This window comes from Ambystoma mexicanum, chromosome 5q (genome assembly GCF_040938575.1).
Source record: "Ambystoma mexicanum isolate Mex_15411 chromosome 5q, UKY_AmexF1_1, whole genome shotgun sequence".
Lineage (NCBI taxonomy): Eukaryota > Metazoa > Chordata > Amphibia > Caudata > Ambystomatidae > Ambystoma > Ambystoma mexicanum.
Genome location: NC_090933.1, coordinates 402,608,646 through 402,635,945, shown reverse-complemented (window position 1 = coordinate 402,635,945; position 27,300 = coordinate 402,608,646). Strand labels below are relative to the sequence as shown.

Sequence of the window (27,300 nt, the reverse complement as noted above, 5' to 3'; positions counted from 1 at the left end):
AGATCTTGCTGCTTGGCAGTACGTGGAGGAGCCACTGCCGGATCCCTTGGAGGCACCTTGTCTGCATCCGGCGCTCCGAAAGGACGGCCGTCGTTGTTGGAGCACTCCCAGTGCCCGGGCAGTCGGTGTCTGTCTTGATGGCCTGGAGGGTCTCATCAACCGCCTTCCCAAACGGGTTGTTCCCGTCGAAGGGCATGTCCAAAACCTTGGTTTGTACGTCCTGGCGGAAATCTGTCACCTTGAGCCATCCTAGTCGTCTCAGGCAAACGCCGTTGCCCAACTGACGGAAACCATGGCGTGGTCCGAAGCAATCTCACCTTCCTGTAGGATTTCAAGGGCCTCAGCCCTTTTGGCATCCGGAAGGAAGTCCAACAGAGGGGCGATTTTGAACCACAACTCCCTGTCGTAGCGGGCTACAATAGCCAGGGCGTTGGACGCCTCGATAGTCGCTGCGGATGAGATGACCAGTTGTCACATCGTGTCCAGCTTCATGCCCTCGCCGTCCGGTGGGAAAGTTGATGTCGAGGCCGATGCCCCCCCAGCTTTCTTCTTTGCTGCCACAGAGACGACCGAATCCGGGGTAGGTTGCGCCCGAAGGCACAAGGGGGCAGCGTCGGGGACCTGGTACTTCTTCTCGTACCGGTCTCTCTTTGCCAGCGCCGTGGCAGGGTTCTTGAGGAGGGCGAGCCCCTCATCCCAGATGTCATCAAGAAGTGGTACGGCGAGGACCGCCTTCCTTTTAGCCTCGCGCCGTTGGTAAAGGAACCCTTCCTTCTTCTCTTCTGGGCAGAGCTGGAAGAGCTCGGATGCCCTGGAAATCATGGCATGAAAGGATCCAATCTCTTCGGGCAGGGACGCCCGAGCAGGGGGCGACGGGGGACACGTCCCGTCGTCGCCTCCGTTGTCATCTGTACCTGTCGTAGCCGTGTCCGTGCCTGTATCATCCCCGTGGGTAGTAGACCGGGGGAAGGCAGAGCAGGCCGCAGAGGTGAGAGGTGGCGTAGGATGCGTCGTCGTCCTCTTATGCGGTGGACTTACCGAAGGTCCTGGCTCCGGTTCCCCCGTCGAGTCTGTCTCAGGTACCTCCGTTGGGGGGAAGGGCAACCTTGTCCTGATCTCCGAGCATAAGGACTGAATTGCTGACAAAATGGCTGCCGAAGTGTCCTGCGGCGCTGGAAACGACAGGCGCGAGGGCTCTTGAGGAACCTCGTCGGCGACACCGTCGCTCTCATAGTCGCCCTCATCGGGATCCCTCCCAATGGGCTGGGCCTCTTCCACGACTTCGATGAGCTCTTCTTCAGAGGTCGTGTCCGTATCCACAAGGGCCACCTGCCCCTCCCCCACCTTTTCCAACGAGGACTTCGTGGGGGTCTTCTCAATGGGCCTGAAAGACTCCCTCCGCGGTGGCCGGGGGACTCTGGGTCCTGAGGTCGCCTCCACTGGCGTAGCCTCCACAGGCTGAGGCAGGGCCGCTGCGACATCCTCAAACAAGGTCTTACCCGGGTAAATTAAGGCCATCGTCACCTTCTGTACGCCTGGGGCCTTCACCTTGGGGGGACGGTCCGAGCCTCGCTCCCCCTCTGCCGGAATCTTCGAGATTGACCGGGGCCTCTCCAGAAGCTTCGCCGGGTTCTCGAACTTCCTCTTACCCGAGCCAGAGCATTGGGTCGTGGTTGATGGCGCCGGTGAGGATGCGCCCTGCCTGGCAGCCAAGGAGCCCGACCGTTCGGCGCTCCCGGTGCCCACGGACTCACGGTGCTTGGCATTTTGTTGGGCCCCCCTCGCCGGGGCACCCTCACAGGACTTAGAAGACCGCTCGGACTTCTTTTTCTTCTTCTCGCCTGACAGGCTCTTCCCTTCCAGCCAGTTAGCGAGACGGAGGTGGCGATCCTTCATGGTTCGCTCTGACATGTTCCCACAAAACGCACAGTCCTTCTCCGTGTGCGTCTTGTCCTCATGGAGACAGAAGGGCATAACAAATGCTCGTCCTCCTTGAAAACATTCTGAAGCTGGCATCCAGGGCAGTTCCTGAACAGCTTCACGGGCGTCGAGCTTCCTTTCTCCTGGGCCATGTCCTGGGTAGGCCTCGGAACTTCTGGAATCCTCCAAAAGCGCAACTCGACGAAATCTTCACCCCTGAGGGGCGTAGAAAACTCTGAAACTGATCCCCGTTGATCGGATGTAGAAACGGTGGAGCTTGAGGCTCTATTTAACCGAAAAATGAGAAAAATCTCCTGAAAAAACGTGAAAACGCAGCAAAAGCTCGAGAGCTACAGCACGAGGACTCCCAACACTTGAACGTGCGGTAAAAATCTGAGGATGGCTGCCAGAGGCGGGGCTTAGGGAGAGGGCAGTCATTGGCTGGGGGCAGTATGACCCAGAGACCAGTGATTGGTTACTACCAAGAAAGACAGATCAGAAACGAAACTGATACTGATTTTTTTCTATACCGAGGATTCCCGGCCTGACGACGGGGAATATTCATGAGCATGTGAATCCATGCCAGACCCCATGCTGGAGAAATAAATATATATTGGTTAAGTTGGCGTTTCCATAGGAAGAGCACTTTTTGGGCAGCTTATAACGTCGATCTCCCTGGACGAATCCTCACCAAACTTGGCAAAAAAAGTATTTGGGTCACTCTGAATTTTTTTGCAAAGTTTGGTGAGGATTCCTCCAGGGGGAGCAAAGTTATAGGGAGGGTCCCAAAACACTTTTTCCCATAGACAGAATGGGAAAAAAACTTTGCTCACGCCTACAGCCCAAACCGCTGGACGGATTTACACCAAATGTGCGGCAGGAGCGGCGGCTTGGTCCTGAAAGCGTGCTTTGCTTTATTTGGTGTAAATCCGTCCAATAGTCTTTAAGAAAATGACAAAAATGTAAGTGAAAAAAATTAGTGATATCTGTGTTCTCTTCGCTGACACACTTCCCTGTTCGCTCCGCGGACAGGACTGTGATTGGACAAGCAGCTTGCATGATGTCCGTGGACATCCGACATGCTCTCTCATTGGATGCGGTGAAAGCGTGCAGTGCGTCTGGCTTCAGAGGCGCCTGCCATCTTTCTTCCTCGCAGCCTGCACAGTAAGTCTTGTGTCTGTCTCCTGTTCCTCCCACCCCCACTCATGCCCCGTGTGTCCTTGTCCCCCACCCCCATTCATGCTCCGTGTTTCCCCTGTTCCTCCAGCCCCCTGCTCACGCCATCGGCACACGGTGGCCAGCGGAGGGCCGAGGAGCGGGATCTGCCGCCTGCACACAAACGCTGTGTGTCGCTCTCCCTCCCGCCCACCCCTGCTCATTACCAGTGTGTCTCTCTCCCTCCCGCCCACCCCCCGCTCATGCCCCGTGTGTGTGTGTGTGTGTGTGTCTGTGTGTCTCTCTCCCTCCCCTCCACCCCCGCTCATGCCGTGTGTGTCTGTGTCTCTCTCCTGTTGCCCCCCACCCCCCTCGCTCATGCCCCGTGTCCCTCTCCCTCCCCCCCACACATGCCCAGTGTGTCTCTCTCCCCTTCCCCCCCATGTTCCATGTCCGTCTCCTGTTCTCCCCACCCCCCCGCTCATGTGCCGTATTCGTCTCCTGTTCTCCCTACCCCCGCTCATGCCCCGTGTCTCTCCTGTTGCCCACCATCCCCCTCGCTCATGCCCCGTGTCTCTCTCCCCTGTTGCCCCCCCACCCCCCTCGCTCATGCCCCGTGCCTGTCTCCTGTTGCCCCACCCCCCGCTCATGCCCCGTGCCTGTCTCCTGTACCCACCCCACCCCGCGCTCATGCCGCGTGTCGCTCTCCTGTACCCCCCCACCCCCCAGCTCATGCCCCGTGTTGCTCTCCTGTACCCCCCCATCCCCCGTGTCGGTCTTCTGTCCCCCCCACTCATGCCCCGTGTCTGTATCTCCTGTTCCCCTCCACCCCCGCTCATACCCCGTGTCTGTATCCTGTTCCCCTCCACCCCCCGCTCATGCCCCGTGTCTGTCTCCTGTTGCCCCCACCCATGCCCCGTGTCTCTCTCCTGTACCCCCCCCCACTCCCCGCTCATGCCCCGTGTCTCTCTCCTGTTCCCCCCATCCCTCGCTCATGCCCGTGTCCGTCTCTTGTTCTCCCCACCCCCCGCTCATGTCCCGTGTCCCTCTCCTGTTGCCCCCCACCACCCGCTCATGCCCCGTGTCTCCCTAGTGTTCCCCCCACCCCCCGCTCATGCCCCGTGTTTCCCTCGTGTTAGCCCCCACCCCCCCACTCATGCCCCGTGTCTCCCTCGTGTTCCCCCCACCCCCTGCTCATGCCCCGTGTTTCCCTCGTGTTAGCCCCCACCCCCCCACTCATGCCCCGTGTCTCCCTCGTGTTCCCCCCACCCCCCGCTCATGCCCCTTGTCTCTCCTTTCCCCCCCACCCCGCTCATGTCCCGTGTGTGCCTTGTACCCCCCCGCTCATGCCCAGTGTTCTTCCCCACCCCCCGCGTCTCCCTCATGTTCCTCCCCAACCGCTGCTCATGCCCAGTGTGTCTCTCGTGTTCCCCCCACCACCGCTCATGCCCCGTGTTTCCTTCATTTTCCCCATCCCCTGCTCATGCCCAGTTTGTACCCTGTTCCCTCTCACCCCATGCTCATGCCCATGTGTCTCCCCTGTCCCCCCCCCCCCCCCACCCCCCGCTCATGCCCTGTTGTGGTTGTGTTCTTTATACACCCCCCCCCCTTCCCTTTCCATGGTGGCCATCTTGGTAAAAGATTTTCCTTCCTACACCGGGACGCCACAGGCGTCCCGTGTTGCAAGGAAAATCTTTTTGGTTTTTTTTACCACCCGGCGTTCCCACTTTGAGGACATAAAATGTTAGTGGTCTTCATCTATTGAAAAGGATGTTATGGTGACGTTGCACTAATAAAAACCTTTAAAATTTAGTTTAAAAAAAATGTTACAGGGACGTTATGGTTAAGTTGCGTTAATTCAGTGAAAAAACTTCGTCAAAGGGACGTTATGGTTCCAAGTAAAACCGAAAAACCCTTGAAATGCACACTAAGCTAAGCAACCATAACTCCCGCCACCACCGTGCACTGCTAAGACTAACACCCAGGACATCAAAGATGACATCACAAATGTCATTTATGTCATCACTGATGACATCACATGTCTGGCTCACTCTTTTCTTTTGCTGACATATCTAGGCAACATGGTTTTCTTCAGTAACAGTCAGAAACTAAACATTTTATTTTATTTGTAGACGTATCCTTCAAGTAGGTTCTTACAGTAATTCCCTTAAAGTCCAGTCACATCATATGAAACATACATAAGGAAAGACACAAGCTTGAAAGACAGCAATCCTTTTTGTGCATAAAGATAATCAATAGACTTATGAGCACTTTCTGATAGTTCTGTTTTTTTATGGCTGTACTTTCCCTGTATATGGTCATATTTGTATACATTGTACTCACACTACTTTCCTTAGGGTGCAATCACATCAAGTGATACATATACCTAGGGTAAATAGTAGCTTTGAAACAGAGCAATCATTTATTTGCATGAAAATAATCAGTTAAATTATGAATTGTTTCTGTTACTACTTGTGTTTTTTTGCTAACTTCACTTTCCCTGTATATACCCATATTGGTATGTGTTCTTGTGTCTTTGTGTTTTGTCTATAGTAATGCAATTATGTAATACATGTGTTTTATTAGCTACTTCTTACATATTTCACAGTACACAAAAATCTATTAAGAAAACAATGATTTCATTATTCAACATATTAACATTACGAATATTATACCTTCATCTTGTACACTGCACACAATGTTTGTATGAGTAGCTTAGTATACTAGATAGAACCCCATAATAGAATGCTATTTATATCAATGCATCGTTCAATGCACTAATTAGGGTATGATATTTATTGCAATGATCCTTGACACTTGTTTCGCGAAACATTATAAGAATCCCTTGTACACATATTTCATGAAAAATACATACACATGTGATGTCATCAATGACATTTATGATGTCATCTTTGATGTCCTGGGTGTTAGTCTTAGCAGTGCACAGTGGTGGCGCGAGTTATGGTTGCTTAGCTTACCATAACTTGCGAATTTCAAGGGTTTTTCGGTTTTACTTGCAACCATAACGTCCCTTTAACAAAGTTTTTTCACTGAATATATATATATATATATATATATAGTGCGTGTGTTTTTCTTTGCCTACCTGCAATTAGCTGGAAGACTGCCAACGGCTACAGTGCAGCTGGAAATTAAGACTTCACAAAGGATCATGCTGAAAGCCATGTTGCTTGACTCCAAATCCTCCTGCCAAGGCAATGCTATGTCACTACACAGCCAAAGAGAACACACTACAATGATTCCCTCCTTGGCCTGGTGTTTTACCATCCAAGAATTTGAACTATTGTTTTGCTGGCAGAGCCCCGACAGTGTGGCTTCTGCTTTTGGAAGGTGCTTACTCCATCAATGCACTCTTCAGTGCCAGACACTGCTGTGGTCTATTCTTCAAGGGAGCCTCTACTGACCATAACTAAATTGTTGCCAGATGGACGCATCTGCTGCCTCGAATTGGAGCTCTAAATTCTGCTTCAGCATCCACCAACCAAAGCGTCAGCTTATGCTTGTCTACTAATCTTCATCTGCACCATTGGCCCCATTCTTCCATTGCCAAGGGGCTTTGCATGCAGACCTGCCTCACAGAGCCATGACCAGTCCCGACTGCCCCTCAGCCTCTATGCACCCTTGTCTCCAATACTTCTACGAAGACCTCCAGAAGCCTTTTCCACAACTTGGGGTCATCCAAACCCAGATGCATAATTAGTCCTTTCATTTTTGCCTTCTTGGAAACGGGCCACAAAAGGGCCTACCTCTTGAACTCTGCTTAACTTTGCAATGTTCCTTCCTGAGATTCAACAGATCTTCGTCTGGATCTCCTGTAGGAGATCCAGACTAGGGGAGGGGTTTCCTTCAACTGTCGGCCAATGATCACCTCCTCCACAGCTGCCCTACCAAGTTAATAACTTTTGATAGTTCTTACCAAGAACAGTGAGCAGCCCATTTTCTTTATCCTGGTTCCTAGAGTGTAACGCCCACCTGATTCCCGCAGAGGCGCCGGTCTTGACTGGGCGAATACCGCATCTTCAAAGGTGATGTGTAACACACGGTTGGCTCTTTGGGCTGGACCTCTGTGCACTGTATGTCTGACTCGAAGAGTAAGATGTCTGCAGATAGAAAATATGGGATTAATGAACTGGGGTTATTGGGTGTCTCTCTTCTTCCCCTTCTCTTCTCCTGTAGAACCCAAAAGGTTAACGCGCTCACCTTAGGTAAGTGAACGCCGAGCTCTCCATCTGCCTCGGGGCAGGGTGCCATAACCAGTTTCTTCACTGGATAAGGGTGCAGGCCTCTTGACCTCAGAGGACTGCTGTCCGTCGTTTACTGCACGAACGGTAAGTTCCGAGTATTTCAAATGTCTTTAAAAGTCTTTTGTAATGATGTCTCTTGTTTTGCAGGGTTCCGGCGATGGCGGATGACGGGCTGAAGTGAGTTGAGGATGGAACCCGCGTGAGGAATAGAAGCGCCTGGAAGCACGTAAGTAAGCGCTTGTTACCTGCTTCACGATGCGCACTAACTATCCTTTTATCTTGCAGGTACAAGTTCGGAGCTGCTGAAGGGTGCCGGAATACCCACTGGGTTTGGTGTGGGAAGGAGTACTGGCACGTGAGTAATAAAGTTACCCAATGTCTTTAAACGCACCTTCTTTTGTCTCTCAGATGCGGGATGCAGCGCCGAAGGCCTCTGGAGCGTGCAAAGAGTTGGTAAGCTTTTGTCTTTCAGATGCCGGAATGCAGTGCGAAGACCTCCGGAGCACGTGAAGAGTAGGTAAGCCTTTGTCTTTCAGATGCCGTAATGCAGCGCGAGGTGTTGGTGACAGCCGATGGACCAGGTAAGAGAAGCGCTGTCACTGAAGACCGTAATGCTAACCTGTTCTTTCTTGTCTTTATAGGTGTTGCTGAAGACTGGATTCAGGATGGTAAGCCTTTTTCCCTTAGGCCCAGGATCAGATGCAGAAGACACGATGAGCGTTCTGCTGCAGAGGATGCAGAATAACGCAAAGCAAGATTCATCCATCGGGTGTGGTTTAAATAGCCTCCTGTAGTGCTTAGGTGTCTCCTTCCACAGCCTCGCCTAGGTAAGAAAAGAGTTCCTGCTTTCCAGAAGAGTTCCAGTGTTCTGAACCTAGGGAGTGGCTCCTGCCCCACCCAACAGGAAAAGTAGTCCCAAACAGAAGAGGATTAGAGGCTCAACTGGCAGGTAAGTAAGCAGCATGGTCTGCTGCAGGTAAGTCCACCGAAGCATTATGAGCCCGGCGCTTCCAGCGCTAGGACTGGGCATATTTATGAGCCTTGTGCCATTGGCGCCAGGACAGGGTCCAAAAGGTCCCAATTGGGACTGGTTGGCACTCGGAACCTGGGTTATGGATCTGCTTCCAAGGGAGTTGGGTAAGTCCTGACCTTTTGGAAGCAGAGATCATGACATAGGGACAAACATGCTAAAAGTATTGACTATACTATTTTTGTATTGCTCCAATTCTAAAACAAAGTACTTCCCTTTAATGTAGATTAAGTCTATCAAGTGTAGTCAGATCACAAAACTCCCAGACCTACGCCACAAGGGACTGGGGTAGGTCCAACCACTACACAACCTGCCAAAGCGAATGTAATGATTGTACATATATGGTTTACATTTTAAAAGGCATAGGTTGCCGGGCTGCATTCTCTAACTTTATTTATTTTTTTAGAATGTATATATGGGTTTGTTGGGGTGTGGAGGCATGTAGGAGAGGGGAGAAAAGAGAAAAAAAATGGAGTTTACGGTGAACCCCCCTCCATGTATTCACAATCGTTAATGACCTGGGACCAAAGCAACAGGACACTGCATTTGTGAAATCTCAGGTCTGGAAAATTAGGGTAAGGTCAGAGGGCTTTGTTGTACATGGACAACCACAATTTTATGAAATGAAAGAGGGGTTCAAAAAGGAATCGGCCAGGTAAATTGGATTCCATTTCCCTCACCCTCGTGGAACCATATTACACACTCGAAAAAAGCCACACCAGCCTAAACACATGACTGAGATGGGGCACCTACTCTGGAATGCTGAGGGACCTTTGGGGTACACCTGCCTTTGGATTCATAAGGACTCTTAAGGCAGAGCACACAAAACAGAGCCACACTCTCAGTCAGGTTTTGCATTAAGTTTGGCCTGAAGGAATATAAAAGTCCAAAATTCAGAATATCGATCAAAAGGTACAGGAGTATAGAAAATGGGCCTTCAAACCCAGGGACACTATGGCCAGTGCACTTGATAATGCAAGTTCAGCCTGCACCCAATTAAAATCATACAAAGGCTGCCATCAACCAGTGCAGCCCCATAAAGCCAGCTGCTTGATTAAACAGATATAAAGGATTGGCCCGTCAGACTTGCATTTCCTATGACAATTATTCAAACACTGGCCCTCATGTCATTTTGCAGAACGGGGAAAGGCGTCTAACTGCACAATCCCACCCCCCCTCCCAAACAATAAAAAAAAAGGTTTATACATTTAAAAAAAAATCATTTTGCACCTGTTGCCACTTGGGTATTGTACAACAATATCATGATCTTCATCAATACCACAAACTGTGCCCGTGGTGGTAAGGGTCTCAAACATTCCGTCAGTCCAGCCTCCATGGCCATGCTGCAACGACTGTACAATCTCCAAGTCCAGGTCGATGTTAACCAAGTCTCCAATCTGCAGTCCACCTGGGTTCCTGTTACCGTTCTGCTCACCTAAAGTAACAATCAAGGAGAAATACATTTTGATCAATATTAAATATTTGCAGTTTCAATGTTAGACAATTATACTCCAAAAATAAAGGAAAGTATGACAATGGATTTTGCACAATAAGAACTAAAAGAAAACCACTTCCACATTTTCAATATTCTCGATATTGGAAAACAGAGGTATGGGGTAAAAAGAAACTGAAGGGCATAGTTAACTAAGCAAAGAGACCACCAAGAAAATTGATGTTTATGCAAAGGAAATGTACTTAAGCTCTCAAGTAGTCATATGAATGCTTGGAAGTAACTATTGCTGAAGTACGTGACTTGTGATAAGGCTACCAAATTGCCACCTTTTTAATGAACACACCAGGCACTGATGTGTTTTAAATGTAGTCACTTCGTTGGCTCCTCTGACAAATCCTGCTCAACGTATTTCAATGTGAAATATTTAAACTGCCCTTTTTAGTGAATGGGCCAAATGTAGACCTTTTGTATTTTTTACTGCTGGGCGGTGTAAGGAAAATGACCCATTACCTACACTTCTTTTCCACTTCTCAAAGCCACTCCATCCAGGAAACCATATGAATGGACACATGGAGGACTTTGAGTGACTGCTTTTCCTTAAGGAACAATGCAATAGCTCTAAACTCTGCTGGATTCCTCAAGGTTGGCGGTTTCCAACCTCTGCAATTGAAGCTCATCAGGCAGTTTGGAGATTAGAGTGTGGGCAGTGGCCAACGCTAATCCTCCCCTAGGGCCACCTCTGCCTCTTACTCTCTGAAGGCATCTGCCCTGTAGCCTCCCCGGTGCTGCGCAGCCCTTTTGGCACGCAAGAGGCAGAGAGGCAAAAACCCTGACCCCTTGTAGGTTGAGCAAAGGGTTACTGAACAGCCAGAACCAAAGACTTGGAGGACTGGAACCTCTAAAGGGAGTCGTCTGCCTTAGCCCCGAACAGAATCTGTCCAACAAGCAACATGTCTAAAAGATTTGCCTGTACATCTTGCACTAGGCCAGACATCCTCATCCAAGAGGGACGCCTCACCACCATACTCGTGGCCATGGACTATCCGATACAATTTGGAGTGTTGAGTCACAACTGCAGAATTTGACGGGAAGCCTTTCTGCTGTCTTGGACCATGGCCAAAAATCATTCTTGCTGCATTGGCCACTTCAGACCACAAGCCAATTCGCCAGGGCAGGAGAAGCATTGATGACACAAAAGATTAGATTGCCTGAAGGAAAAACCTTATTTCTCCAAGCATCTTATTCTCTTACTCTCCCAGTCAGGGGAAGAGAAGAAAAGGTGGATGTTTTAGGCTTGCAGCTGTGGCCTATACCACTAAGCTCTCAGAGGAGGCATGAGTGGACAAGAAGTCTTTGTCTGAGGGGGCAGGGTGGTGTTTCCTAGCCAGTTCCTTGTCAACTGCCAATGCAGAGACCGGCCTTTCCCAAACCTCTCGCACAAGAGCTTCTACTGCTACACTGAACAAGGTCTCCCTTTCTGGCCTTTCATCCAGAATGTCCGTCAATTCAAATTGAACTTTCGGTCTGGATGGAGCAGATAGCCCTAGGGTATCAGAAGTCTTGGCCATTGCGATGCCCGAGGCTTAGTGGAGGCAGGAAGGATATCCAGCTCAGGGGCGGTGTCCAGACTACTGGCCTCCTGAAAATCTGCAGCGAGCATTTATACATCTTCACATTGCCCATAACACCATAAAGGTTCATAGGTGGATACCTCTGGGGAAGCCCTGGAGTGGTGAATCCTTTTCTTTGAGGAAGAACAACAATGCTGGTGCAAAGTTCCACTCAGTGAACAAGACCTTTTGTGGTGCTTCTCCTAGCGCACAAGTGACCTCTCCTCAGATCAATTTTGCACGCCATGCAAACTCATACAGGACCATGCGACTTTCCCCTCCCCCCCAATCCTTGGGGACATGGGTGAAGTTCTTTGCCACCCTTTCCCAGAGGGGCTTTGCAGTTGTGCCAGTCCATGTCCCCAATCTTGGGTGTTGTGATCTTTACCCAAGCAGTGGACAAATCCTGGGCGGATTTGATGTGACATCTGCCAGCTGCAATCTGTGTAAGGTTTGAATTTCCAAAGCCTTCGCTGGGTTGGGCATGGTGTCAAAAAATATCAAAGAGGTGGATGGTTGGCGGCAGCGAGAACCGATGAGCATGTTTCCGAAGTGAACAGAGGGCAGTGAAACAAGACACTGAGGTTCAGGGGCATAGCACCCAGATATATACTGGCCCCCGATGTCATGTGCAGGAATGTAGAGACATTGTGCTGAGCAAACGCAGAGCCATGCTGCACCCACGCAGAAAAGTTTAAGAAGATCAACTGTGCTGTGTGCAGGTGGATCACGGATTACCTAAACCCAACGTAGGCTCACCTCTTAAGAGGCGAGGGCATGTTTGTACTTCAAGTAAGTTTATTGTATAATGGCCGTGAGGTTCTAGATGACACTGTAGAGTCAAACTAACCAGAGTCCCTCTGAATGGCACAAGTTTTCAGATTACAGTTAAAACACTCCCACATATTGTATTACAGATCACCCCCCCACACAGTTGGTCAAACCTATACAATAGAAATTCGATCGCCTTTAATTCCCACACTCTCAATGGACATATTTATTGGACTACCATCCCCTTTCAACATATCTTTGCATCGGCTCATATTTGCAACACACCCCTTTTTGGGATTATGACGTCATCCCATGGTTACACATTCACACAAACAATGAATTACAGTTCCAGCTGGCCTGGGACCTCCAACCCCTGACATGATGCACATGGTTTGCAAGGACACTATTTCTCCCTCTCCTCATGTAGTTAAACAAATTCCCATCGTACTGGCGATATCTATCTTACCCAACCAGACTTGCTGGCATCCTTGTTCCACACTAATCTATACGACTACCAATTGAATACTCATGGCCTCTGGGCACATCCCGAGAAGATGATCGAAACCCATAACACATTTGTCAACTCTGCCCTTAAGCAGTCCTTGCACCGGGTTTATTACTCAAGTCACAACTAGATGGCCGGACTTCCCTGGACAATGAACAACAAGCTCCCATGTACTTAAAAAGATTGCATCTCCTTTTCACAATATTACCAAGCCATAAAAACCAGAGCCAAGCTGTAACTGACCATCTGAGATGATCGCAGCTACCCACTGCAGTTCCTCAGCCTTCAACCTTGCCAAAAACAGCTTTCCCAGTCACACAGAGGTCATCTCGCCAACCCAGGCTTCTGGGCCTGCACAATCCCTAGCTTATGAGAGGATTTGCGGCATACAGATTTGTATTTTCACCATGCACCCCAAATGTCTCAAAATACATATCCCGCAAGACCCCCATTTATGTATGTCTGTGCATGCAAGTTCAGAAGCACAGGGTCCTCACAGCGATTTCCCCTTTGCAAATCTCCTATCTCACATGCGCATATGAAGCTCCTCATTACCCAACTTTTAGGAGCTACGTGGCCCACCACACCTATATTCTTTAGATTTGAATCAGCAGTTTTGACATTTATCTTGCTGCGCGCAAATCTAAAATGTATCAACTTAAACACAAAGTAACACTAAAAGTAACACTTATCACATTCCCATTCACTAAACTAGATACATGTTAAATTTTAACATTACGTCAACATCGCCGTTCCCCCAGTCACCAATATGGCACGTGCAACATGAACCCCCTCTTTCTAATTGGGACCTTTATTGACCACTCCAACAGCTGCGCATAGGAAGATCATAATGAGGAATCCATGAGAGATGGGGGAATCCAATAGAAACTCACATACTTCATTAAAGGCACAATCCAAAAGAGCCAATGATATAACAAAATGCTGTAGGTCTTTGGCACAGGCATGCAGCTTGTTCTGCATGATGAAAATCTGCAGTTTAACTGAATAATATTTTACATATCAAAAGGACACTAAACAGTAAATTGACAAAATTCTTCCTGGTTACAGGCAACAGATTTTTGCAAAGATAACAATCCTTAAATGCCCATGCGCTCCTCTAGCCATCTTCTCGGAGACCGGTTCAGGAAACAGCATAATTATAGTAGGCCAAACTATGACGCAGGCATTTGCAAACTAGCAAGATGACTTGCAAGAGTGAGTCTGCTTCAGCCAGCAATAGCAAAACATGTAATTATCTGAGCGGCAGAAAGTGATCATTTATTATTAGCAATCGGGTCAGTCCTGTTTACTTATGAATAAAGACACTATGCATATAAACAGAATGCAAGATGTTGCTGTCCCATAAAATCCACCATTCTAGGCCAAGGCCTAGTAGGCCCAATTATAAAACACTGCTGGATGTTAGGGTGTTTTTCCACAGCCCTTTGGAGAGGGGTGTGAAACGATCTATCATAATACAAATAAAAGGCCCCAACCAAATGTTAGACCAAACTCAAGACAGGCTTCACTCAAGGGAGGGAAGAGGCTGGTGGTTAGGTGACCTACACCTATTGGTAAACGCAATACACAACACTAAGGGGTGGGGGGGAAAAGGGTGGGAGCTCATCTCACATTAATAAAACATCACCTCAGTCATGTCAAGGACCCAAAATGCCAGTGCACGAAGAGTCGTTACTACCTGCAATCTATTGTACACAGTATAATAGTTAAGACTCATGCAGACCATATACTCAGTAGTACATCTAGAAGGAGTAAAGTGATTTAACAATTCTAACCAACGCCCAAAAGGACCCCTGAAGGTTAGGATACAGTGGACTCAGAATAACAGACCTGCATGGTCTTAATGCACTCGTTAGAAATAGGTGGTTACAATGTAACCAAAGTAAGATAAAGTACTGAGGCACAGTACAACAGGAAGGAGTGCAGTGCAGCAGTTCATTACAGTACATTCTGCAATAAATCAGGGGAAAATGCAAAAAATGCAATCTTAGTAAGAAACCTTAGGAGCCAAAAGGGATCCATGTAAAATTCCCAGAATCATGCAAGTACCCTTTTCAGTCACTTCGAAGAAGTTATAAAGGTTTCCCACAGGAATAAGCAAAACAAAGTCCATAGGCAAGTTTAAATTATGGGTTAAAGCCAAATAAGGAATAGTTTTACTCTACAGGTGCGGTCAAAGGAGCAGCCAACCCCCGATGGCGCCAGAAAAGACTTGCTTGAAGAGCCCAAGTGTGAGGCTTGAAATGCAGCCAGCCACAGAAGGAACAAAGCACACAGGGGCCTGCAGCCCTCCACTACTCCAGGACCCACGGGACACCTGAATAGGATTTTGTAAGAATATATCAAGACCCAAAGACGGGTACCCAGGATTTAGTTCTGATGAGGCTGGTGGACCAGGTAAGTATAGGAATTATTTTACAGGGCTGGAAACCGTATCCCGTACTCGTGGCTGGACTAGCCTACAGGGAACTCTGGAGATTTTCCGGTAGGCCTCTCCACCCTGGGCCTCTTTTGTATTTTATTTGCAAATTCTCATAGGAAAAGCATTGGGCTTGCTCAAAATGTGTAATATGGGGACACTATGAATTATTTCCAGGGCGTTTTTTGGTTCCCAGTCCATCCCTGCCCATACTCCAGGCCTTGAACCCTGGACCCAGACGGAAGAAAATAAATCAATATATCCAGGATGACCATTCCCTGCCAGAAGTCAAAACAGTGATGAGACTGCCCCATGAGAATGTAGGAACCAGAACAAGGAGATACGGGCAGCTCTAGAGGTGAAACAGCGCAGCCAGCAAAGAACGGTCCGAGCATTGGAGCAAAGGAAGTAGACCCAGGACGAGCCAAGACAAAGCTGAAGCAGGGTAATGGCGACTTGCTATTTTCTAGGCAAAGAATGCTCCCAAACTCCAGGCGCTTGGTCCAAGAGGTTTACTAGGTGATCACATTGGCCTAGAAATAGTCCCAGTCAAAGAGTCAAGAAAACCAACAAGAAAAAGCAAACAAGTTTAAAGGTCCCATAAAATGGGGCAGCAGAACCCTCAAAAATGTGATTCTGTACCAACATCAGTTAACACACAAGCAACCATGAAGACAGACATCGGGAAACAAACCGCAGCAAACCAACTGCTGCCAACAATGTTTATTAAAAATTGAGTTTTAAGCCATAGTTTTGCAATTGCACCCTTTCAGAAATTATGTAATAGATGGGCATATTTTAAAACAATTTGTTTCAAATTTTGACAAACATCACATATGAGTTCCTGTGTCCTGGATTTAAGCAGTTATATAGAATATTTGTTTGATGCTTTTTATAGGTGGCAGACAACCTGTCACTTAACGACATTACAATAAAAAAAAGCTTAACTGCAAAGGATGTGTACAACAGAAGACACTAATCAAAATCCTTGCTGCACCCACAATGATGTTGTGCAGAAGCAGTTCACTAAAGTTTCTAGCTACAGTTAAACACTTTCAGACTGATTCACACATACAGGGATCATAGGATCAGGGAGCTATTTGGCATGAATGAGCCTGTTCAACTTAAAGAGCTATTTTTGACTTTAACGCAACTGGTGCCATACAATTATGCATACGACGGTAAACTTTTGCCAGCCATTTGGGACACCCATGAATATCTTGATTACATATACAAAAGATGTTTCTCTTTTAGTCTATGAAATTCTAAATTACGCAATAGGATTGCAAAAATTCACAATACATCAATGGCTGGTGCTGATCATATGCATGAGGGAAGTTCGTTCACTGTGCTTACATTTTGAAAACGAGATTAGAAAGTGTTAGACTTAAATCTACATTACATGTACAGTCACCTAGGATGTACTCAAAATAGAATGCATCAACAACTTTGTTATTGTGCTGGATGGAAAAAGTGACATTGCTGAATCATGCCGAGGATAGTTTTGCTGCATCATATTTGTACTACTATAGCTTCATTTCCCCCCACAAGTAGTTTGATAACTGGGCGATGGGCTATATCACAAGAGCCACATTTAGCACCTGTTTATCAAACATTTACTTTGATCCCTGATATGAATTTATAGAAATGAGAAGTAAATGGAACACATCCTTTGGATGTACTTGGAAGGCACTTCTGTGCAACAACTGAGAAAAGGGAATAAGGGTAAACACCCATTGAAAACACCAATGAACTGTATATTGTAAATGAGATTAAGACAAACTGGATCAAGCTGTACACCTATTAATGTGTGCAGCCACTGGTTCCCTCGAACGGTAAGTTTAATATGTCATTATACATTGCAATGTTCCACCGCACTAAAATGACCTAGAGAATACTAGCAAAGATTACCGTAGACAGACTTTTTTCAGGAACAACACTGATACTAGTAGATCTGATCAGCTGTCCTTTACAGGTCGATTATCTAAAACTAAAAGGTTGTGTTGCCATTTCGCTAATGAAAGTCAGCAATACTAAACGACCACTTAGGAAACGAGATTCCCAGAGTTCTTATCCATTTGTGTGGATGTGCCTAGGAGGATGAGAATATTCTGCATAGAAAAAAAAATCCGCTGGAAAGGACATTTAGCACTAAAGAAATTTAGAACCATGGTCCAGTAACTGTTGTATATTTGCAACCACTAAAAAAGCACTGGAGCAAATTCTGAGCGAGCCACTATCCTTAATCAAGACTTCATCCATCATTAAGTTTACTTACCCAGCACAGGACAATGGTCTCTATAGAAAGATCCACCTTTGGCATCCTGGACACATTTCAAGTCAGACTGGAAAAAAAACGAGAAACACATTCAAACTAAATCAGGGTTCGAAATTGCTGAGGAGCCATTTAGCTCCTGCTTGTAGCCTAGAAGAGCATTCTCAGCTTAACACTAACATAACATAACATGAGGTACTTGTTGCTCCCCAAGTTAACTGGTGCCATACAACGTACATATGTGACATCAACACTGTTTGAGAATGTGTATAAAGGAGCAGTGTGACACCTCAGCAAGGCTTAAATATACACACAGACTTGTTAGTGTTCAGTTTACATGTTGGTAGAGAGACAGATTACTCCTAATTTCCATCTCAACCATTGTATTCCCAGTAGTGTGTGGCGGGGTGCGGTAGAAAGGTGGTCATGAAAACAAGGGCTTGCTTAGAAATACAATGTTGAGTACCATTAACAAAAGGTACCACCAACAACAGCCATTGCAGAGTTTACAACCATGAAGAACCTGACAAGTGGACAATATACAAACGTGACATTGCTAAACAAAAAACATATGGCTACCCCAATATTTAGAAATGGATAAACGCTGCTCATCTAGAAACCACTGTATCTGGTAAAGAAGAGCCGTAATAGCTAGCAAGTGTGCATGATAAAAGGAAAGGGGTAGTAAGTATCAACAAAAAGCAAGACAAAACCACTCTTTGATGTTCTTGACTATCTGGGTGTCTCTTACACTAATTATGCGGATGACACCCAGATACTCATCCCCATTACTGGTGATTATCTGGTCGACACTAAGACCCTCAACGATATCTACTTAGTTATCCAAGCTTGGATGGCCCAACACCAACTGTGCCTAAATGATGATAAGACAGAGCTCCTTATCCTGGGCACTGCACAACGCCTGAGCAGACTCGACCCGGCATATCAATCTTTTACTATTGATGGCAATAGCATACGAGTCTCTAAAGATACGAAAACACTAGGGTTCTACCTTGACGCCACGCTATCACTAACTAGACAAACGAATGCGGTCAGATCGGCAGCGGCTCACACATGTAAACTCATTGCTGCCTGCAGACCCTTCCTCACCACATCCAACAGTGTCACACTAGCGAGAACCCTCATCATGGCTAAAATTGACTACTGCAGTGCCCTTTACCTAGGCACTAGTCAAGAAAATTTAAATAAATTGCAAACCACCCAAAACAATGCCATCCGTGCCGCCTTAAACATCCCTCGCAACCACCATATCTCTGAAACCAGATCAGAGTTAAAGTGGCTACCTGTCAAGCAAAGAATCTCACTCAAAGCACTTGCCATCATGCATAAATGTCTGGCCAACAAGGCTCCCATCTATCTCGGCAGTCGACTGTCGCGACACTCGACCACCTGCCCACTAAGAACCGCCCAGTCCCACTGCCTAGCCATCCCTAGATTCAAACTGCAAAAAGCAGGGGGTTCAAGCTTCCCGGTCCTAGCGTCCAAGCTTTGGAATTCCCTCCCTGTTACAATTAGAGCGGAAGAGTCTTTTCACACTTTCAAAGCCAACACCAGATCCTGGCTCTTCAACTAGTCCTAAGACAGCGCCTCTGCCTTTACCTGCTCTTACCCTCTGACTGTTTTGTATTGTGAATACATTGTTTTTGTCCATATCCTGAAATGTCATGTCTCTGTAAACACTTGCACTGCTTTGCCTGTATCTATACTTCTCTGTATCTCTGCAACTACAAATTGCGCCCTGATGCCTCCGGGCCTGTGGGTGCGCGTTACAAATAAATAAAATACAAATACAAATACAAAACGTTTCATACATACGTTTACATAATGCACAATATGCAAGTGAGGTACACGAATTCACCCTCTCTACGTTTTGCAAACGGCTCCTTTTTAAGCTTTTAAAATATCACATTAGGTCAAAAGTTACTTTTCGTACACCTTGCAAAGCACTAATGTCCTTTGATGGAATGTACTACTTAAGAATGACTATCGGTTTATCAGAATTGTGTTACTTCCGTAAAATTCAATAAAGAAACCTTGCAATAAATTCTTGGTGTAAGGCATTCTCACAAACGTGTAAGACTGTGAATGTAGAAGTCATCCGTTTTAACCTCCAGTTGCCTGCACCATTGAAGACAATAGTGCAGTAGACCCTGAAGCCTGCCACACAACATTTATGAAAATGTATATCTATTTGATATCAGAACAACCAACAAATAGGTCGGGAGTTCGAGTCTTCTTGGAGATCATATAATTGAAATGTCTCTCCCCGCCACCTAAGGCCACTCACATGAGGAATGTTTAGCTCCCGAGGACAGAATGGCAGCTCCAAATATGGCAGACACAGTGAGAGATGAGGACCAATGCACATTAATTTACTAATCACATAATGGACCCAATAAGGGTTGGGGACCACATGGAAGTACTTTCTAGCACTATAAATTAATGATACGTTTGGATGTATACCTGGAGGGATGGACATGGAGAGCCCAGGTGCCATTCTTTAATGAGAGATCAAACTACAGCTCCTACTAAATTGGAATGAGTGGTAGTCTACTCTTTCTTAATTTCTAGAAAATCACCTGATGGGTGACAGCATGGCTCCAATATTGCCACTGTGTGCGAAGAGAAATATTCCGAGTGTTTTTCCACTTACTACGTCAGGCAGAAGAGAACTACAGTTTTGTCCATTTATATTAGAATCACCTTTATTTAACAGAACGATAGAAATAACTTTGGTCCTAAATTACATCCTACAGAAACATGCCCTCATCAAATATAATAGCGAGGAACAGAGAACATAGCCCCCTCACCTACCGTTCGTAATGCAAAAAACATTTACAGGGTAGTCATTGTGCTTAGATGGCAAACTCTTTCAGTAGCTTTCAATCGGTTGCCTTTGAACATAGATTCCAAAATGCAATTGCTTTGAGGTCTATGACACCCAACCATGAAAGCAACAACTGTATACATTTGTTGAGCGTTAATAAAAAGGCACATATTATATATGGGGGATTTTGGGTTAATTTATTTTAATAAACGTTTCATGCAATAGCTTTACTGAAGGGCAGGGAAATGCAACTGGAACAATCACTTATGTGCAACACTAAGCTAAAAGTTGTCAATTTATTTTGCTTAACACCACATGCAGGGTTCACTCCAATATACATATTAATGGCAGCTGGACACAATGTGCTGTCTGATGTATTCAAACGGGCAGCAGGTTGACAAAAGGCAGTGCCTAAAGGGGAAGAAAGGTATCCATGCTTAAACCCCTCCCTCCTTTCTTTCATCCTTCTCGTTTTACTACTCACCATTCCTTCAAAGCCAACTCTGTAAAGATTTTTTGCCCCATTGTCCCATAGAACATATGCTGCGCTGTGCGGGCTTGATGCACTCCAATCCTGGATCTCAGTCACCTAATAAGAGTTGACCAGAAAAATAAATATATATATATATATAAAAAAAAGCACTTCAAATTCAACTCAGGAACAATGACAAACATATGCGCACAGTTCACATTTTTTGTCATCTCTAAACGAAGATGTAGATGGGAAGAATTTCTTGTAAAGTTTGCAACGCCGGTGTTCACCAAATGCATGCATTAGTTTGACCTTAATCAGATGGCAAATAAATGAAATCTTGACATGCGGCTATTTTGGTGGAATGATTCGCCACCTACCATCTCTTTCATAAGAATGTTTGCTTAAGATTGTAACAAACAGCCAATGAGTCATTCAAGCTGCGAATCAGTGTCACGTCAAACACAGGTCGCCTACAATTAACGGCCATGTGTGTGTCACCAGCATCGCTTTGCATCGTGCTGCAGTGCACAGCAGCTACGAGCAGATGAGGGAGTTCCTGGGGGACACGCAGTACAAATTAAGGCCCCTCTAGGTGCTCGTGTGACTTTAGGGCATGTGTATAGTGCTCAGAAATAGGTGCCATTGCCCTTAATCCTTCACCATTCACCTAGTAATGCATCAGACCCAATGAACCTATACCTTCCAAAAAGATTCTAGCGAAGTACTTGCGGTGGTTTTTTTGATAGATAGGGGGACAAAAGGGCAGTAGATAACTCCAGTAAGAGCCCTTAAAAATTGTGAATATAGGAGAGACAACAGTCTGTCCGTACGTCCCCTCCCTGCCCCCTTCTCACTCTCACTCTCCCTCTACACCCCAGACCATAGATTTCTTTGCTTTGCATGGCATGGCATGGCCTGAAGAATCATTGAGGACTAGTAGGAAAGAATGGGAACATTCTGCACAATATAGGCAATGACTGTTGTATCCAACACCACTTGAAATTGCCAGCCACAATATTGCAACCAAACAATATCTAAAATCCAATGACGAGAAATGACACTGCACAATCTGTGAGAACGCTCTGGCAAGAGGGATTTGTGGTTTCGTATTTTCCCTGACCAGTTAGCCAACTTTCCATTTTAGGTCCTAACAGGAGGCCTCACCAAGGAAGCAAAGATGATTGATGTGCTCCTGAAAGCCTCTGGGTCGTGGTACAGAAAGTACTCAGCTTTGTGTGATTAACACTCGCACAACTTGCGTGAGTGACCAGTTTGCAGGTGGCTTTGTGTATCATTACAGTTGGAGTACAGAGAAATATACCGAGATGTTTAAAGGACAAACAAAAATAAAAAGGTAAGTGCTGTTTGCTGGATCTATTAAAGTCTTAAATCAGAAAGCATCAAAGCGTTTGGACCGCAAGGGTCTCATAACTCAACATTAGCGTAGGTTTATAATTGGGACAACCACAGCAACAGGACCAGTATCTCTCACAAGCAATCAGCTGGAAACAATAGTTCTAGGTGGGTGCAAACAAGTCATGAAACTTAAGAGCAAAAGGGCTGAAACTTTGGACATTGTAGCCCCTGTTGGGCTAAACGTTTAGGGTCACAGCTGGTCACCCTACACATATCCAGAGACTCCTCTACCCCCTCCCACTCCGCCCCACCCAACAAAGACGTGTATTGCATCTGCAAGTGTACATAGCAATACTTACTGAACTACAACAGTAAACGATATACAGAATTGTAACCTTGAGTTAGCATTCCTTCATTTGAACTACGGGTCTTTTACACAGTTTATCTGACCTTTTACACAGTTTATCTGACCGTCTCCCTGCATTATCTAGGGAGAAGTGTGCTTTGGCTGCCTGATCGTAGTTACCCCAAAGTAGGGTGAGGATATTTGCAAAGTCCTGAAAGTGGATTCCATCATGGTGGTGACCTACAGGCTTGCACACAAGCCTCAGGAGATGCCTTCTAACACAGCCTCTGCCCCATGACGCTACTGCAATTGGCAAAGGTCAGTCAGGAATGCAGTTATTCAAATCATGGAACTATTGCAGAGGGGTGCCAGATTGGCTGTCTGACAGACCAACAGTCCCAGCAGCCCCTCTTGCATGATGCATGTATTTTGCCTGTCCCTTTTTGGTGTACCCTCCATTTTCTCTTTTGAGCCCCAGAGATTAGAAGACTGGTATGCCCCATCAGACACACAACATTCCTCAGGGTTAGAGTACGGACCCCAGCTGCCAGACACTGTTCTTACGAAAGGAAGGAACTGTGATACAGATGTTACCATATATGGTCGTGCCTACTGCCTTAATCCGAGAGCAATGCCTGGAGTTGCCAGAACACGATATGGCCAATTTTATGAATAGTAACTGAGTCACGCCAGAGCAAGACTGCGAAATTTGAATGTGGCAGTTCCCACTGATAGGGTAGAAGGCAGGGTGTTTACATTTGTGCAATTTTGTAACTGGAGTCTGGGTAGGCAATGTGGCCCCAGAAGCACTTAAGAGTGTCAATTTCTTTACCCGAATACCTATGGACAAATCTCAAAGCACAGACTTGCACACCAACCTAAAGACAATTCATGAAGAGGCGCAGCCTAAACCAGCAATCGGATTACACCGACTAACTCAAACTGTAGTGGACCTCTGCTTAAAAAAAAACAAGTGATGCTTCCTCCCCTGGAGTTGGTGGGGCTAGCAAAGTCACAAGCCCTGAAGAATAGGTGACCCCAGAAAAGCTTTACAGAGCTGTCCTTGTGCAGAACAAATATGAAGAGGCACAGACACCTGACAATGAGTGCACATGCATCAAACAGAATCCGACACCTTTGGTTAAAGCAACCCAAGAAACTAAGCTACAATGCGGAAATAACAAAAGGAAACCTTTATACTCAAATGACTACATATACCTGAACTGCCTGCTCGGGACACAGTCTGTACTTTCCAATACAGTAGCTGTGCATCCAATCAACCAGTGAGCTAACCACACCCTAGCTCCAGCAGTAGCTCAGAGTACACACAGCACCACAGCGAATGCTCTTGAAGAACTCGAGCTGGACTGGAAAGCATTGCTGAACTAGAAGAACACAGGAAAGGTCACTATTGTGAGGGATTTTCAGAAGAAGCCCTGTGAGAGGATTTGGGGAGTCCAACCTAGGCTCTTAGTTCCCCAGGGCAAGTTTTGGCTTCAGCCAACGGGTGAGTTAAATGCAGTTTAAAAATCACAATGATAGGAAAAACGTTCTCCAACAAAATTAGAGGCACACTCCCAATTACGGCACTTTAGGGATTGCCTACGTTGCAATCCTAGCCTAGAACTCCATAAATCAAAGTCAGGTAAGGGTTGTGATAGGAAGTGGACGTAATGCCCATGAAATCCCTATGGGCATGGGAGCACACCTGCTCGTCAAACTCTTGGCTTTCCAGGCAAACAGCCATGGGGTACTCAATCGCTTGGGCCCCTCATTTGTCACTGGTAGGCGTCCAGGAGTCACAGGCGTAGTTGTTTGGTTTAGCACTGTTCATGCAGTGGTTTTGATTTCCGATTCTGTGGCATTTGTATTTGTTTTTTGTGCTTTATATTGCAAACCTAGCTCAAGAGCAACGGAGTGCTGTACAAGAGTTCAAGGGTGCAGTGGGAGATTTTACAATGGGTCCGAAGCAGTGGCAGAACCAGGGACAGAGTTGTGCAAGTCCCACCTAGAAATAGGGTTTTCAATTCTTTCCTGAACTGCTGGAGAGTGGGCGCAGTCCTCTTTTCCACCAGGATGGCGTTGAAGTATGCTGGTGCATAGCATGCAAAGAATGGTGTTGTGGCCCTTCACCCTGCAGGCTATCTACAAGTGGTTTGGATTCGAGAGGGGTGTGTACCACCCGAAGTTTAAGGTTCATCTGCAAGGTAGGCATGCTTCCAGGGCTGTGGTTGTCTTGTAAGAGAAACAGGCAATTTTGGAAAGGATCCTGGCAGGGAGAGGGCATCAATGAAGGTCACACAGGATGGGGGTGATGAGGCCACATTTTTTAGAACCAGTGATCAGGCAGGCTGCTGAATGATGGACTGCGTTGAGTGGAGCAAGGTGTACTGCAGGGAGCCTGGCAAGAAAAATGCTACCCACATCAGTATGTGCAGTTGCAAGAGCCTGTATCATGGTCCAAACGTCCTGGGGAGGGAGGAAGGGCTTAATCTTGCAGAGTAGTTTCATCTGGTACCACCTGGCCTGGGTTTTCTTTTTGATGTGCTACTGAAAGGAATGTTGCTGCTCACGATGAAGTATAGGTATTTTGTGGAGTTCAGGTGTGAATACGCTTAGGTGCATCTCATTCAGTCATCTCTGGATGGTTTCCTGTTCGGATGGGTGTCTGTTAGGGAGATGTATCAGTTTAATGCTTAATCGACTCTCCTAGTGAGACCCCCAGCACTTTTTGCTGGATTTACAGACTTTTTTCTTGTTCTCCTGAATGAGGGGAGCCCTTTTTCCCCCCCTCATTCATTCTTACCTGCTCTAATCATGGGAACTCTGGTTCACATGTTTTACTTTATGTTATGAGTCTTGCTTTCCTCCATACCTTTTAAAGGCATCTGTGTTTGCAACCCTGTGAGGGGACAGGCTCTAGGGGACTCTAGAGGACTTGGTGTCAGTCTGCCTTTGCCTGTTTACCTGACTGAGAGGGTGGTCGTAGGAGGTGCAGGAGACGTGGGAGGCCGACATGGGAGTGAATACCAGATCAAAGAGGTGGGAGAAGAGAAGTCAAACCGGCAAGTCAGCTCATATCCATGCGCGAATCGCACCAGCAAGCACAATCGGTGAACAAACGTTTTCAAACTATAAAATGGGCCCTGAGAAAGTGCTCAAATAAGGTGGCAGCAAATGGCCATACAGCTTCTGGAATCTTTGGCGGTGCCCCTATTATCCTGCTCCTATTTCCCCCCACTGCGACCCTACTAGCCGCTCTAAGATAGAGAGCAGCAGAAGATGTTACAAAGGAAAATGTGATGGACTGGGGATGCGATAGAGGAGCTTGCTGCGCAAATTTATCTGGACGCTCATCAGGAGGGTCCCCCCCCTTATTGCCCCACCAATTCACTAACTCACCCATATCATTTGGTGTAGGGAGGGGGGGCTCTGGCTGCCCATGAGGAAATATGTCAAGCTGCCCCACTCTCCTCTCCACTATCCACATCGGTGTTCTACCTTTCCTCGGCCTGGGCCTGGCTTCACAGAACCAATAGCTCTCACAAGACCTACAGGACTGCAACCAGAAACTGGTCCCTCGTTCAGGTCAGTGTCGGAAGCACTGGAGAGACTGATAGATCGATATTACACAGAAAATTGTATGGAGCCAACACAACCTACCGCCAATGCGTATGGAAAACACAAAGAGTATGCTGAGAACCTAGGGGGAAACATGGCTATGGACTTATCAAGTACTCAAGAAAGCCTCTTGATCATTTTGGACGGAGGCCGGGGAGTGGGTATGGGCTTAGAGCTCGGCTGGGGGGGACTAGGAAAGGGGTTCCCTGAAGGCTCTGAAATCATAAATAAACCAGCAGACCCCCTTATTAGGGAGTCGATTACTGATACCATTGACAGCGTGGGGTGGCCCAATGGTGGGCAACAACGGGAGGAAATTGAGCCAGCGGAAGAAGCAGAAATCCGACTGCTCCAACAATATGAACTCGTCTTCATTGCACTCATCCAGACCCGTGTGGAAAAGGCCAAGCAAGCACAAGACTGAAATTTCTGTACATAGCCTGCTCAATCCCCCTGCCCTCGGGGAGGTAGTAAAGATGTGTACAACATTAGTGAAGAACATCAAATCCCACAGGATGAAAGGGGGAGGCGGCAGGAATATTAGAACTCTGTTTAAATGACATTATTTATCAATGGATGACATCTGCAAGATACAAACCCTTCGTGTTAGGGATGAACGGCATGTAGATCAATGTATTGAAAGCATCCTTAAACTCCTCAGAGGTGGTGCTCCACAGTTATTGCAGGATACTAGGAAATCGGCTGTGGTGGAAGCTGGGATGCAGATACAGAGTGGGGCAAAGGTCTGCAAGCAAATAGTTCCTCAGGGGCGCAACTTGGAGGTTAATAATGTACCTACTGGGGGCACTTCTATGTGCCCACACTGTCCAATGTGGAGGGCCTTTTAGGACCTGCTCCACCTGTGCCCTCCGTGCCAAACCCAAATAGGAGTTCACGACCCGACAACAGTTGGTGTCCCCCACGGAAGTGAGAAATGGATAAAAAGCACTGCAGTTCGTTGAACCCTTGTCACCACTACACGCAATAAAGATCATGCACTCAGTCCGAGGACTAATATAATTAAAAAAGGAGGAGAATGCTGCAAATGACCTCATACTGACTTGAAGTATGCAAATGAGGGCAAAGCTAAAGTCTCGCATCCAAGAGCAAAGAGTAATGAAGTGCACCTTTTTGGCTGGCTGGAGAAAGGGAAACGTTTGTTGTTTTAAGGGCCGAAATCACAGAAATAAGAACTCCGATAGGAGAGCACTGGTGAAAGTGGTCCCAGAGACT

The 27,300-nt window shown here is 46.8% G+C and overlaps 1 protein-coding gene across 2 annotated transcripts in view; it reads right to left on the bottom strand.

The window, feature by feature from the left end:
• The window catches only part of MIB1 (MIB E3 ubiquitin protein ligase 1), an 863,979-nt gene that overhangs the window by 635,662 nt on the left and 201,017 nt on the right, over nucleotides 1–27,300 (bottom strand). For both annotated transcript variants that reach the window (XM_069620891.1, XM_069620890.1), the window contains exons 4-6: nucleotides 20,754–20,858; nucleotides 17,425–17,491; nucleotides 9,598–9,802 (exon numbers count right to left, since the gene is read on the bottom strand). In XM_069620891.1, the coding sequence (XP_069476992.1) occupies nucleotides 9,598–9,802; nucleotides 17,425–17,491; nucleotides 20,754–20,858 (377 nt within the window). The remainder of the gene's footprint in view (nucleotides 1–9,597; nucleotides 9,803–17,424; nucleotides 17,492–20,753; nucleotides 20,859–27,300) is intronic.